The following is a 13,909-nucleotide window of genomic DNA, read 5'->3' as shown; positions in this document are numbered from 1 at the left end:
AGATGATCAGATTATGTTCAGAATAGCAGGATATTGTGATTTCTTGCTGGATTGTTCAAGCTTTTTTCAACTGTTGTCTTCAAAATGGTCACGAGATGAGGAAAAGGTGGATGCGAGCACAGATGTTCATTGAAAGTGTAAATATGGAAAAAGCACACAAAAGATAAAAAATAAAAAAAGCCAGACAATGAAATAGAAACTTAACCTGGAGCACGAATAACAAAAGCAAGACCCTCAGAAACACAGAATCCAGAACATAAATAATACCACTCATTAGGTGGAACAAGAAACAGGTGTGTGTGTATGTTAGAAATTGCAAAAGTACACACACCCATCACTCAGTAGATACTTATGTGCTAAAAGACTCGGTGAACGTTGAAGTTCTGACTGCACCTTTTCACTCAAGTGAAAGTAAAGAAGTTTGTGCTCTGACATGAACTTCAGTAAAAAGTACTGATTATTAAGATAAGATAAGATAAACCTTTATTCGTCCCACAGTGGGGAAATTTCTTTGTTACAGCAGCATAAAAAAATAAAATAATAAATGCTAATATATAAAAGAATAGACAACAGACATACTATAGTAAATATATTACTACCTGTTTTAGTGTCACGCTGTAACTGTACCTCACATCATATTAATATATTAATATAAAATCATTTCAGATGTTCTCTACTGAATGTACAGTGGGGAAAAAAGTATTTAGTCAGCCACCAATTGTGCAGGTTCTCCCACTTAAAAAGATGAGAGGCCTGTAATATTCATCATCGATACACTTCAACTCTGAGAGACAAAATGAGAACACATTGTCTGATTTTTAAAGAATTTATTTGCAAATTATGGTGGAAAATAAGTATTTGGTCAATAACAAAATTTGATCTCAATGACAATGACAGAGATCAAACGTTTTCTGTAAGTCTCCACAAGGTTTTCACACACTGTTGCTGTTAGTTTGGCCCATTCCTCCATGCAGATCTCCTTTAGAGCAGTGATGTTGTGGGGCTGTCGCCGGGCAACACGGATTTTCAACTCCCTCCAAAGATTTTCTATGGGGTTGAGATCTGGAGACTGGCTAGGCCACTCCAGGACCTTGAAATGCTTCTTACGAAGCCACTCCTTGGTTGCCCAGGCGGTGTGTTTGGGATTATTGTCATGCTGAAAGACCCAGCCACGTTTCATCTTCAATGCCCTTGCTGATGGAAGGAGGTTTTCATCAAAATCTCACGAAACATGGCCCCATTCATTCTTTCCTTTACACAGATCAGTCGTCCTGGTCTCTTTGCAGAAAAACAGCCCCAAAGCATAATGTTTCCACCCCCATGCTTCACAGTAGGTATGGTGTTCTTTGGATGCAACTCAGCATTCTTTCTCCTCCACACAAGTTGAGTTTTGACCAAAAAGTTCTATTTTAGTTTCATCTGACCATATTACATTCTCACAATCCTCTTCTGGATCATCCAAATGCTCTCTAGCAAACAGACGGGCCCAGACATGTACTGGCTTAAGCAGGGGGACACATCTGGCACTGCAGGATTTAAGTCCCTGGCAGCGTAGTGTGTTACTGATGATAGCCTTTGTTACTTTGGTCCCAGCTCTCTGCAGGTCATTTACTTGGTCCCCCCGTGTGGTTCTGGGATTTTTGCTCACCGTTCTTGTGATCATTTTGACCTCACGGGGTGAGATCTTGCGTGGAGCCCCAGATCGAGGGAGATTATCAGTGGTCTTGTATGTCTTCCATTTTTTAATAATTGCTTCCACAGTTGATTTCTTCACACCAAGCTGCTTACCTATTGCAGATCTTCCCAGCCTGGTGCAGGTCTACAATTTTGTTTCTGGTGTCCTCTTTGGTCTTGGCCATAGTGGAGTTTGGAGTCTGACTGTTTGAGGTTGTGGACAGGTGTCTTTTATACTAATAACGAGTTCTAACAGGTGCCATTAATACAGGAAACAAGTAGAGGACAGAGGAGCCTCTTAAAGAAGAAGTTACAGGTCTGTGACAGCCAGAAATCTTGCTTTTTGTATGTGACCAAATACTTATTTTCCACCATAATTTACAAATAAATTCTTTAAAAATCAGACAATGTGATTTTCGGGATTTGTTTTATTCATTTTGTCTCTCATAGTTGAAGTGTACCGATGATGAGAGAGACAGGAAATGAGAGCATCCAGAAGAGCATGTTATCATTTTACATGGTTTTCAGTGGTTTTGGCTGCAGTGACCATTATAGTGAGATCCAGATGATATAGTGAGACATGGTCCCAAGCCGGGATAAATGGGGAGGTTTGTGTTAGGAAGGGCATCCAGCTTAAAAACATGTGCCAAATCGAACATGCGGATCATAAATACGGATGATCCGCTGTGGCGACCCCTAATGGGAGAAGCCGAAATAAAGTTGTTGTTGTAGGAGTTACAGTGAGATACGTAGAGATTGAAGTGAGATGTTAAGCTGTTAGAGAGACACATAAATATTATCGTGAGACGAGTAGACAATATAGAGAAATGTGTAGACATTGTACTGAGTCGTATAGACGATATAGTGACATATTTGTAGATGTGGTGTAGGCATTACAGTGAGATGTTTAGATGTTACAGTGAGATGTGTAGGTGTTACAGTGAGAGGTGTAGACCTTACATTAAGATGTGTGGGCATTATAGTTAGACATGTAGATGTTACAGTAAGATGTGTAGATATTACATTGAGAGGTGTAGGCATTACAGTGAGATGTGTAAACTTTACAGTGAGAGGTGTTGATGTTACAGTGAGATGTGTAGACGTTACAATAAGAGATGTAGATGTTACAGTAAAAAGTGTATGCGTTACAGTGAGGTGTGTAGACGTTACAGTGAGATGTGTTGATTTTACAGTGAGAGGTGTTAATGTTACAGTGAGATGTGTAGACGTTACAGTAAGAGATGTAGATGTTACAGTGAGAGGTGTAGATGTTACAGTGAGATGTGTATGCATTACAGTGAGGTGTGTATGCATTAAAGTGAGAGGTGTTGATGTTACAGTGAGAGGTGTTGATGTTACAGTGAGAGGTGTTGATATTACAGGGAGAGGTGTTGATGTTACAGTGAGATGTGTATGCATTACAGTGAGGTGTGTAGATGTTACAGTGAGAGGTGTTGATGTTACAGTGAGAAGTGTTGATGTTACAGTGAGGTGTGTAGACGTTACAGTAAAAAGTGTTGGTGTTACAGTGAGGTGTGTATGTGTTACAGTGAGAAGTGTAGATCTAACAGTGAGGTGTTTAGGTGTTACAGTGAGATGTGTAGGCGTTAAAGTGAGAGGTGTAGGCATTACAGTGAGATGTTTAGATGTTACAGTGAGATGTGTAGGTGTTACAGTGAGAGGTGTAGACCTTACATTGCGATGTGTGGGCATTATAGTTAGACATGTAGATGTTACAGTAAGATGTTTAGATGTTACAGTAAGATGTTTAGATGTTACAGTAAGATGTGTAGATATTACAGTGAGATGTGTAAATTTTACAGTGAGGTGTGTATGCATTACAGTGAGAGGTGTTGATGTTACAGTGAGAGGTGTAGATGTTACAGTGAGATGTGTAGACGTTACAGTAAGAGATGTAGATGTTACAGTAAAAAGTGTATGTGTTACAGTGAGGTGTGTAGACGTTACAGTGAGATGTGTAAATTTTACAGTGAGGTGTGTATGCATTACAGTGAGAGGTGTTGATGTTACAGTGAGAGGTGTTGATGTTACAGTGAGAGGTGTTTATATTACAGGGAGAGGTGTTGATGTTACAGGGAGAGGTGTTGATGTTACAGTGAGATGTGTATGCAATACAGTGAGGTGTGTAGATGTTACAGTTAGATGTGTAGACATTACAGTAAGAGATGTAGATGTTACAGTGAGAGGTGTAGATGTTACAGTTAGATGTGTAGACATTACAGTAAGAGATGTAGATGTTACAGTGAAAGGTGTTGATGTTACAGTTAGAGGTGTTGATGTTACAGTGAGAGGTGTAGACGTTACAGTTTTTGTAGTAACAGCTTATATACAGCGATTTAAAATGATTGTAGAATCACACTCTAATCTGTGGTGTGTTGTTTGTCAGTGTTGTAATTGAATGTCATAGCTGGATTTAGACTAAAAAGAAGAAGAATGGCGAAGATCTGCACTGAACGCTCGTATCCGTCTCATCACCGGCTCTCGGTCCGGGCCTCAAACGAAGAACTGGACCAAATGGAAAATGGGGACAGCAGGTTTGGACGTGTCTTTGATTTTCACTGTTTATTTTGCTTTACCAACTTTTTGAGTTCCTGCTTACATGTAGACATTTAATTTAACGGCAGGAGCATGTACAGGTCAAGCAAAGATGTTTTTCTGCTCATCCAACAGACGTATCCAACAGAGTTTTTTTTTTATTCTGTGTAAAAATTTTGCAAATCCAAAAGGATTGGTTCAGATATTTTCCTCAGAGCAAAAGCTGCAGTCAAATCTAAACTAATGTCTAATGTAGTGACACTGGCGGTGAAAAGTGTGGAAACACCATGTGTTTTTTTGGTGTTTGAGAGACACATGCATTTTCATGTAAAGTTCTGAAGATTCATTTTGACCAAACAAATCTCTAAATGTCCAGATGTTCCACTTTATTTTCGGTGAAAAATCTTCCATTAGCATGAAGAACAGCTTCACACACACTTTGTTTCTCCAAACATTCAGCTGAAATACTTTGCTGTGTCTCTTGTAAAACTCTCCAAAGATGTTCTTCACTAGATGGAGGTTCATCTCAGAGCAGTTCAGTAGGATTGAGGTGCAGTGACTGGGCAGGTGGTTCCATGATAGAAATCACTCCAGACGTCTGTTTAGTCTCTAAATTGGACGTATTTGTCGCTTCGGCTCATCGTCTTCTTGTAACATGAAGTCGGTTCCAACGAGCCGCAGTCCAGACGGAACTGCATGGTGTTAAAGTACGGAATGGTTGCCATGTTGGTTCCTTTAACCATTTGACCTACATGTATATAATAAATGAGTGTGTTCTCCAGATATAAATAAAAACGTGTGAAGTGAAACATGACTTGGCTACAAGAATTTCATCCGAAAAAAAATAGTTTTTGCCCGAGGTGACATTTTGATGGCAGTTAATTCTGTTACATGAGCGAGTTTAATGAATAGAAACAAAAGGAACATTTACGTGTCTCTTAAAAACCATACAGCACTCCATTGTAGGTCTGAAAAATATACTGATATCATAGAAGCTGAAAATATCTAATTAGGATTTAGAGAGAGAGAGAGAGAGAGAGAGAGAGAGAGAGAGAGAGAGATAGATAGATAGATAGATAGATAGATAGATAGATAGATAGATAGATAGATAGATAGATAGATAGATAGATAGATAGATAGATAGATAGATAGGCTCTTCAGTGTTCTTGTAAGCTGATTGGTTGAGAGGTTTCTGGTGAAGTGTTTTTTTGTTTGTTCTTCTGTACTTTCAGGAGACACTCAATATGCGAGGACACCATCTCCGACATGAACGGGGTTATGTCCAGTCAGCTCCAGGAGTCTCGCAGGAGCTCCTTCACAGGAGCAGGGGCCATGGCCAGGTCACACACACACAAACACAATCACTCACACAAACACACACACACACACACACACACACACACACACACACACACACACACACACACACACACACACACATCCATCTGCAACTAATACTGTATATTCAGTGATGACTTTTATTTTTATTAAGCAGTGTGTTAAATCAGTTATAAGAAGACGTGTGTGAGATCAGATCAGATCAGATCTGATAAACAGCCTATGAAAATGTGTAGAAATGACAGACTTTACAGGGTGGTGAAAATGGAAAATTATGGAGCTATGAGTTGGTGACACTCGGGCATCAGTGATTGTGTGGAACCAGTGAGAACTCGTTTGAAACCTCTGCAGTAGTTATAATGGAAGAGTGGAGGTGTTCTAAAGCCTTTTATAGGAACAGTGATAGTTGCTGCACGAAAAGGAATTTCTGCATCATTACAGGTTAGGACCTCACAGTCGTGTCCTGTCTTCTCATGTGATCACAACATGGGCGCCTGATTTGGAAAAACAGCTCGACACAGAGATGATGCGTGTTGTGGCTCGATGATCTCTGGTGTCCTGCCCTTCAACACCACCTGGGGATTCCTTTTTTAAAGCTGAACCCGTTTCTTCAAAATGAGAACAGGACACGATCATAACGTCTTAATGAGTAAAGACGCCGGAATTCTTTTTGTCTCCAGTCACATTATCACTGTTCTTATAAAACCATCATAACTGATGTTGAGGGGTTCAGAACGAGTTTACTCTGGTTTTCAAACCTCAGGATCACCGACTCCCAGCTCCAAAATGTCCCCTTTCCCCTACGCCAGCATGTATAGTTACTATATTTGATCATGATGAGATTTTAAAAGTCCTCTGGTCTCACTTTGTACTGCCCTGTGTGAACCTGGAGTCTGACCTGTCCTGCTGTTCCAGGCTCTCCCACTTCCTGTTCATGCTGAGGAACTGGGCGTCTCACAGACTGCAGAATGAGGCAGAGCGCCCCGACTCCTTCCTGGAGAGATTCCGAGGTCCTGAGCTTAAAGATCTCTCCAGCCGCGGCAGCATCGCCCGGTCCTCATTAGAACATCCTGAGCGGCCTCACAACAGGAAGTAAGTCACCGCCGTCACCTCAGGTTCGAATAACTGTATATACAGGTCTGGTGGGAAGTCACATGACCTGAGAGGCTTCATGATGATCAGCATGGTCCACAGTTAGCCTTTATAACAGGGTTTAGGAGGTTATTAGTCGTAGCTTTAATATTTATTCCAATGAATTCATAACACTGAACGGTTCTTTCCTCTGAAGTCAGTGGTCACTCGCACTTTACAATACGAACAACTGCAACAGCACAGACGAGTAAGTATTCACTATTTATAGCTGTTTAGCATCCATTATTTATAGGCGTTTTAGCAGTAGATCTTCTCCTGCAGCATACACGTGTAGTGACTCCTACAATTCACATTCTAATATTTACTATGTATTTATTTCACTCCTGGGGCTGTTTTCTCTTTACACTCCTACACTCTTCACCTACAAACAGGTTCAACTTCAAAACCAAATCACTCCTTTTAGTTCAATACGGACAAAAGTTTGTGGACAGCTGACCATAAGATCAGTATCTGTCACCTTCTGAACATCCCATTCCATATTTAGTCTCCATTTGCTGTTAGAATGATCTCTGCTCTTCTGGGAAAATGTTTCTATTAATATTAATATCAGCAAAATGTAATATTTAGGTTCAGATAAAAATAAGTTTTTCCCAAAAATAAAAATACCAAACATCTTAGTGATAATTCAATCATTATTAGTAATATTTAACAATCAATAATATTAATAATAATAATGATATAATTATAAATATAGAAATATTATTATTATAATAATAATCATATAATAAATAAATAAATTAAATAATTTATCATTATTAATATTAATAATATTAATAACAATTTAATGTGGAATAAAATCAATAATATTATTTATATATATATAATATTAAAGTTCAGACTATTTATTATTATGAACACAGCCCCAACGTACATAGCGAGTGCTAGTGCTGCCCCCTAGTGCTGGTCTTTAGCTCTTTAGGTAGCAGAAAGCACTTTTATTTATTAAACTGAATAAAATGCAAAAAATGTAACTTTTAGCAAAAAAGAGGAAACAAAGAAAGATGAGAAAAAAGTGGAGGAGAAAAAGGATGGACAGAAAAATGAAGAGAAAAAGGATGGGGAGAAGAAAGAAGAGAAAAAGGATGAAAACAAGGAGAAAAAGAAAGATGATAAAAAGACAGAGGAGCCTCAGTAAGTATGCAGCAGGCAGCAGGTAAATGTTGGAACTTTCCCTAAAAAACTTTCATTTTGATAAAGTTAGTCTGAGTACTGAAAAGAAAGACAGACAAAATTGAAAGAAAGAAAGAAAGAAAGAATTAACTAAAAGTATAAAAGAAAGAAAAGTAAAGAAAGAAAGAAAGAAAGAAAGAAAGAAAGAAAGAAAGAAAGAAAGAAAGAAGAAAGAAGTAAAGAAAGAAAGAAGAAAGAAAGAAAGAAGAAAGAAAGAAAGAAAGAAAGAAAGAAAGAAAGAAAGAAGAAAGAATCAACTAAGAGTATAACAGTATGAGAGAAAGAAAAGTAAAAAGAAAGAAAGAAAGAAAGAAAGAAAGAAAGAAAGAAAGAAAGAAGGAAGAAGGAAAGAAAGAAAGAAAGAAGGAAAGAAAGTAAGACAAAGGAAAGAAAGAAAGAAAGAAAGAAAGAAAGAAAGAAAGACAGAAAGACAGAAAGAGAAAGAATGCATTAAAGAAAATGTGAACACAAACTATAAAAGTGTTAAAGAAAGAAAAAAAGATAGATAGATAGATAGATAGATAGATAGATAGATAGATAGATAGATAGATAGATAGATAGATAGATAGATAGATAGATAGATGTTCACATTAGTGATATTTATATATCAGACGCAGTGATATATAAACTTTTTCACTGTTGAGCAGCAAATGTATTAATGACCATCGTGAAATTCACTCACATGTTCAGTAGCATGGACTCGCTGTTCAGTGAGGGCGAAAGTAATGGCCCCCTCGTGCGTAGTGTGTTCCTGTGGTAGCTGAAGGATGGTTTAACACACACACACACACACACACACACACACACACACACACACACCGTGCTCACGAGCAGTCGTTCACATTTAGTCTATATTTTGACATTTGTTTTGGACTGTACGCTTTTTGTGGCTACATATAAATTGTGCTTTAAATGTCTATGATGTTTTTTTTGTTATTTTAATCGGTAATCATTCAAATTCATTTATAGGACCATAGAATTAATGGATGAATGAATGAATTAATAAATGAATGAATAAATAGTTCTTTTATTTTTTTATTTCTATTTTTTAAGGAAAAACTCGTTTATCGTGGATCCGTCCACAGACCTGTATTATCACTGGCTGACAGTAATAGCAGGACCAGTGTTCTACAACCTGATGATGCTCATCACAAGGTCTGAACTTAAAAATGGCTCTTCATTTGATATAAATGACACGTTATTAAACAGTGAAAGGAAATGAGTTCTTACACGATCCTTATTTCTAAAGATCTTGCTTTAACGAGCTCCAGGACTCGTACACGACGCTGTGGATGATCCTGGACTACACGTCGGATTTGATCTACTACACGGACACCTTTGTGAGATCGAGAACAGGTGAAGAGAAAATAAATACAATCCGGAAGGATTTCTTTTGATTACTTAACTAAATTCTTGCGTGATTTATAGGTTTCTTAGAACAAGGACTTCTGGTGAAAGACACAAAGAAGTTGATGGAGAATTACAGAAAAACAGTGCAGTTTAAATACGACATCTTCTCCATGCTCCCCACGGATATTTTCATGATCAAGGTGGGATACAACAACCCCGAGCTACGCTTCAACCGCCTCTTCAAAATGGCACGTCTCTTCGAGTTCTTCGATCGGACCGAGACGAGAACGAACTACCCGAACATCTTTCGTATCAGCAACCTCGTACTTTACATCCTCATCATCATCCACTGGAACGCCTGCATCTTCTTCGCAATTTCTAAAACCATCGGCTTCGGGACAGACACCTGGGTGTATCCGAACATCAGTCATCCGGAATACGGGCGTCTGTCCAGGAAATACATCTACTGCCTGTACTGGTCTACGCTCACCCTCACCACCATTGGAGAAACTCCACCCCCTGTTAGAGACGTCGAGTACCTGTTTGTGGTCACCGACTTCCTCATTGGTGTGTTAATCTTCGCTACCATTGTCGGTAATGTGGGTGCGATGATCTCCAACATGAACGCGTCACGTGCCGACTTCCAGGCCAAGATCGACTCCATCAAGCAGTACATGCAGTTCCGGAAGGTCAGCAAAGATCTCGAGGCCAGAGTCATCAAGTGGTTTGATTACCTCTGGACGGAGAAGAAAACCTGCGATGAGAAGGAGGTACTGAAGAACCTTCCAGACAAGCTCAAAGCCGAGATCGCCATTAACGTCCACCTGGACACACTGAAGAAGGTACGGATCTTTCAGGACTGTGAAGCCGGGCTTCTTATCGAGCTGGTCCTGAAGCTTCAGCCTCAAGTCTTCAGCCCTGGAGATTACATTTGCAAGAAAGGCGACATCGGACGCGAGATGTACATCATCAAAGAAGGGAAGCTCGCCGTGGTGGCCGACGACGGAGTCACGCAGTTCGTGGTTCTCAGCGACGGAGCGTATTTCGGAGAAATCAGCATCCTTGGTATCAAAGGCAGCAAAGCCGGGAACAGAAGAACCGCAAACATCCGCAGCGTGGGCTACTCCGACCTCTTCGCCCTCTCCAAAGACGACCTCATGGAGGCGCTGACCGAGTACCCTGAAGCCAAAAAGGCACTGGAGGAGAAAGGGAAGGCCATCCTGAGGAAGGATAATCTCCTGGATGAAGCGGCGGCCAGCGCCGGAGCCGACCCCAAAGATCTGGAGGAGAAGATTTCACAATTGGAGAGCAACCTTGAAATAATGACCACTAAGTTGGCCAGACTGGTAGCAGAGTACACGTCCTACCAGAGCAGGATCAAGCAGAGGCTCACCAACATGGAGAACAAAGTAAAGACGCTGAGGGAGGAAGATCTTTCCGAGGTGGTGGCCGACAAAAAGGAGGAGGAGAAAAAAAACAAATAGATTGATGATTTGTTTGTACATTTTGGTAACATTTCTAAATGCAGCATTATTTACATGTACAGAACGACATTTAGAGCTTTAAAGCTAAACTGATTTCCACATTGTACAGCACTGCATTCATCACCAGGGGTCCCCAAACTATGGCCCCTATGCCCCACATTTGGTATGGCCCCTTTGAACAATGCCAGAGACATATTTTGAACATTTAATTTTAAATATATGTTTTACTCATATCATATCTGTATTTGATAATAAAATTTGGCTTTTAAACTTAAATGTCCTTCAGTTATTAATGGAGGTCGCTGGAACCATTGACTATTTACAAAAATCCATACTGATAGTTTTTCCGGCTTCCGGTCTGGTGTCATTACGAGAGCGGCCTCTAGAGGCGAATCACTGACACTACGTGCTGTTTGTTTTTACACGTGAGACTGCGCACTGCACCGGAGAGCTCTATATTATTTTTTTATACTTTATTAATTATATATTTATATTTATTCAAGAATATATTCCTATTTATTTAATTAAGCACAGTTTCATACGGAAGCGCATTGCATTCACAAAGAGAAAAAAAATCACAGAAAGGATCTCATAATTATTAATATCTCATAATTATGACTTAGTATCTCATAATTACGACTAAGTATCTCATAATTCTAACTTAGTATCCCATAATTACGACTTATTATCTCATAATTACGACTTAGTATCTCATAGGCGACATCATAATAATAGTTAATGCCCCGTATCTATTAACTGAAGCAGGACCGTAAGTAAATGAATTAGCAGGAGGAGCAGGTCAGTGAGGAAATGTCCAGTAGCTCATTAAACTAATATAATGTTAGATTTTTATTATGACCAAATAAAACTTCATTCTTGGAGATGTTTTCCATGTGATCTACGATGCCTGTGGTGTCTTTTCTGATCAGGGAAGAATCACACAGCACACAGAATGGTGCATATGTTCTTCTTTAGTTTAATGCAGATAACAGACATGTACATACACACTGGAACAAACCTGAGCTAAAACTGTTCCTGATTGGGTAAGAAGACATAATAACCGGAGATGTGTGAGTCCAGATAAAGACTTCCTGTAGACCTCACATACTCACATCATAAAGATCCTATAGACACTGAACAGATAACAGGAATGTGTTTAGAGAACCAGTGTGAGAACCATCTTAACACTAACATCTACAGTCATCAAGATTAACCATATGAGACCTGCTACATCTCCATGGTTGCACAATGAGGCACTTCAGAGCAAAGAATGCAGTAACATCAGATCCGGTGTTACACGTTAAAATTCTCGCCTGCCACAGACTGCCCCAACTTATCTCATAATTATGAGATACTAAGTCATAATTATGAGATAAGTCATAATTATGAGATACTAAGTCGTAAATATGAGATACTAAGTCATAATTACGATAAGTCGTAAATGAGATACTAAGTCAATTATGAGATACTAAGTCGTAATTATAGGATACTAAGTCGTAATTATGAGATTTTAAATCATAATTATGAGATACTAAGTCGTAATTATGAGATACTAAGTCATAATTACGATAAGTCGTAAATGAGATACTAAGTCAATTATGAGATACTAAGTCATAATTACGATAAGTCGTAATTAAGATATACTAAGTCAATTATGAGATACTAAGTCATAATTATGAGATACTAAGTCATAATTATGAGATACTAAGTCGTAATTATGAGATACTAAGTCATAATTACGATAAGTCGTAATTATGAGATACTAAGTCATAATTACGATAAGTCGTAATTAAGATATACTAAGTCAATTTTGAGATACTAAGTCGTAATTATGAGATACTAAGTCATAATTATGAGATACTAAGTCGTAATTATGAGATACTAAGTCGTAATTATGAGATTTTAAATCATAATTATGAGATACTAAGTCATAATTATTAAGTCCTTCCTGTGATTTTTTTCTCTTTGTGAAGGCAATGCGCTTCTGTGGTTTCATGATTAAGTACTGTTTTTTATTTGATTTTTTTATAATAAAGTTCAGCACTGTTTTACATAAAGTTTTATGTCTGTTTGTTTCCATTTTAAAAACTATTGGTTGATTAATCGGTTATCGGCAAGTGCGATCCAACCTAGATATCGGTATCGGTAAAATCCATCTGTAAAATTAGTCGTCCTCTAGTTATAAACGTGGCCAAAATAATAAACTAATCCAGAATTAGGAGGCAAAAAAAATTAATTTATAATCATAATAAAATTTCCTGACCCCTGAGGCATTTCCTGTTCCAATAAAGAAAGAAAAGATCTTCTACAAAAGAATATCAGGTGTTTCTTCTTCATGCCTCTGCTTCCTACTGTTATAAAGGCGATGACACTTGAGACTCTGTCCATTCAGGAATCCAGCAGCTCTGTGGTGTAAATATGATCCTTATAAGAAGTTCTCGTATCAGGAGAAATAAACTGACACTGGAATATTTTTCTGTCTTCAGATTTTAGTGCAGCAAGTAAGAGAGAAGGTGAAAAAAAACAGGAAGGACATTTATAAGGTTTGTGTTTTTTTATTGATTGTTGAATGAAATACACAATAGAATGAGACCTTTCAGAGATCTTTCTCATTCTTTTCAATGGAGAAAGTGTGGATATGAGGCCCGATGGTGCATGGAAACGTCCAGTTCAGAACTTAGGCTTTTGTGTCAATCAAATATTTTATCAAAGTGAGTGACAGGTGAGAGATACAACTAATAATGAAGCTGTTGGAGTTTCCTCCTGGTGCTGTTTTTCTCTCTGTTCTCAATTTTCTTCTCCAAACTCATTTTGTGCCTCGAACTGTTGATGAAAATCTCCGTGTTCACCATAGAAGTTCCACCACACGCAAAACTCCTCCATGGAGCTCAGTGACGTCATTAGGAAATGTGTACAATCGCCGTCTCACTCTAGATGGAACTGGAACTGGATGTTACTATGGTTACAGGTGTTTATAAGCAGAACATTCATTTACATTCAACTGACAAACACAGACAACCTGCATGTTCAACGCTCTGAACTCACACCTGAACTCCTTTCAGCCAATCACAATCCACTATTCACACCTGAACTCCTTCCAACCAATCACAATCCACTATTCACACCTGAACTCCTTCCAGCCAATCACAATCCACTATTCACACTTGAACTCCTTCCAGCCAATC

General features: G+C 38.6%; 1 protein-coding gene across 2 annotated transcripts in view; it reads left to right on the top strand.

Annotated features, from left to right (window-relative positions):
• Positions 1-10,994, top strand: part of cnga3a (cyclic nucleotide gated channel subunit alpha 3a) — a 17,677-nt gene extending 6,683 nt beyond the window's left edge. The window contains exons 2-9 of one of the 2 annotated variants that reach the window (XM_046845398.1): positions 4,082-4,229; positions 5,463-5,570; positions 6,484-6,660; positions 6,857-6,907; positions 7,699-7,851; positions 8,944-9,045; positions 9,140-9,246; positions 9,319-10,994. In XM_046845398.1, coding sequence (XP_046701354.1) covers positions 4,129-4,229; positions 5,463-5,570; positions 6,484-6,660; positions 6,857-6,907; positions 7,699-7,851; positions 8,944-9,045; positions 9,140-9,246; positions 9,319-10,724 — 2,205 coding nt within the window. In that variant the 5' untranslated portion in view covers positions 4,082-4,128 and the 3' untranslated portion in view covers positions 10,725-10,994. The remainder of the gene's footprint in view (positions 1-4,081; positions 4,230-5,462; positions 5,571-6,483; positions 6,661-6,856; positions 6,908-7,698; positions 7,852-8,943; positions 9,046-9,139; positions 9,247-9,318) is intronic. The other variant, XM_046845401.1, reaches the window with a different exon arrangement.
• The last annotated feature ends 2,915 nt before the right edge of the window (positions 10,995-13,909 follow it).

This window comes from Silurus meridionalis, chromosome 1 (assembly GCF_014805685.1).
Source record: "Silurus meridionalis isolate SWU-2019-XX chromosome 1, ASM1480568v1, whole genome shotgun sequence".
In the NCBI taxonomy this organism is placed as follows: Eukaryota; Metazoa; Chordata; class Actinopteri; order Siluriformes; family Siluridae; genus Silurus; species Silurus meridionalis.
This window is presented reverse-complemented; position numbering and strand designations above follow the sequence as displayed.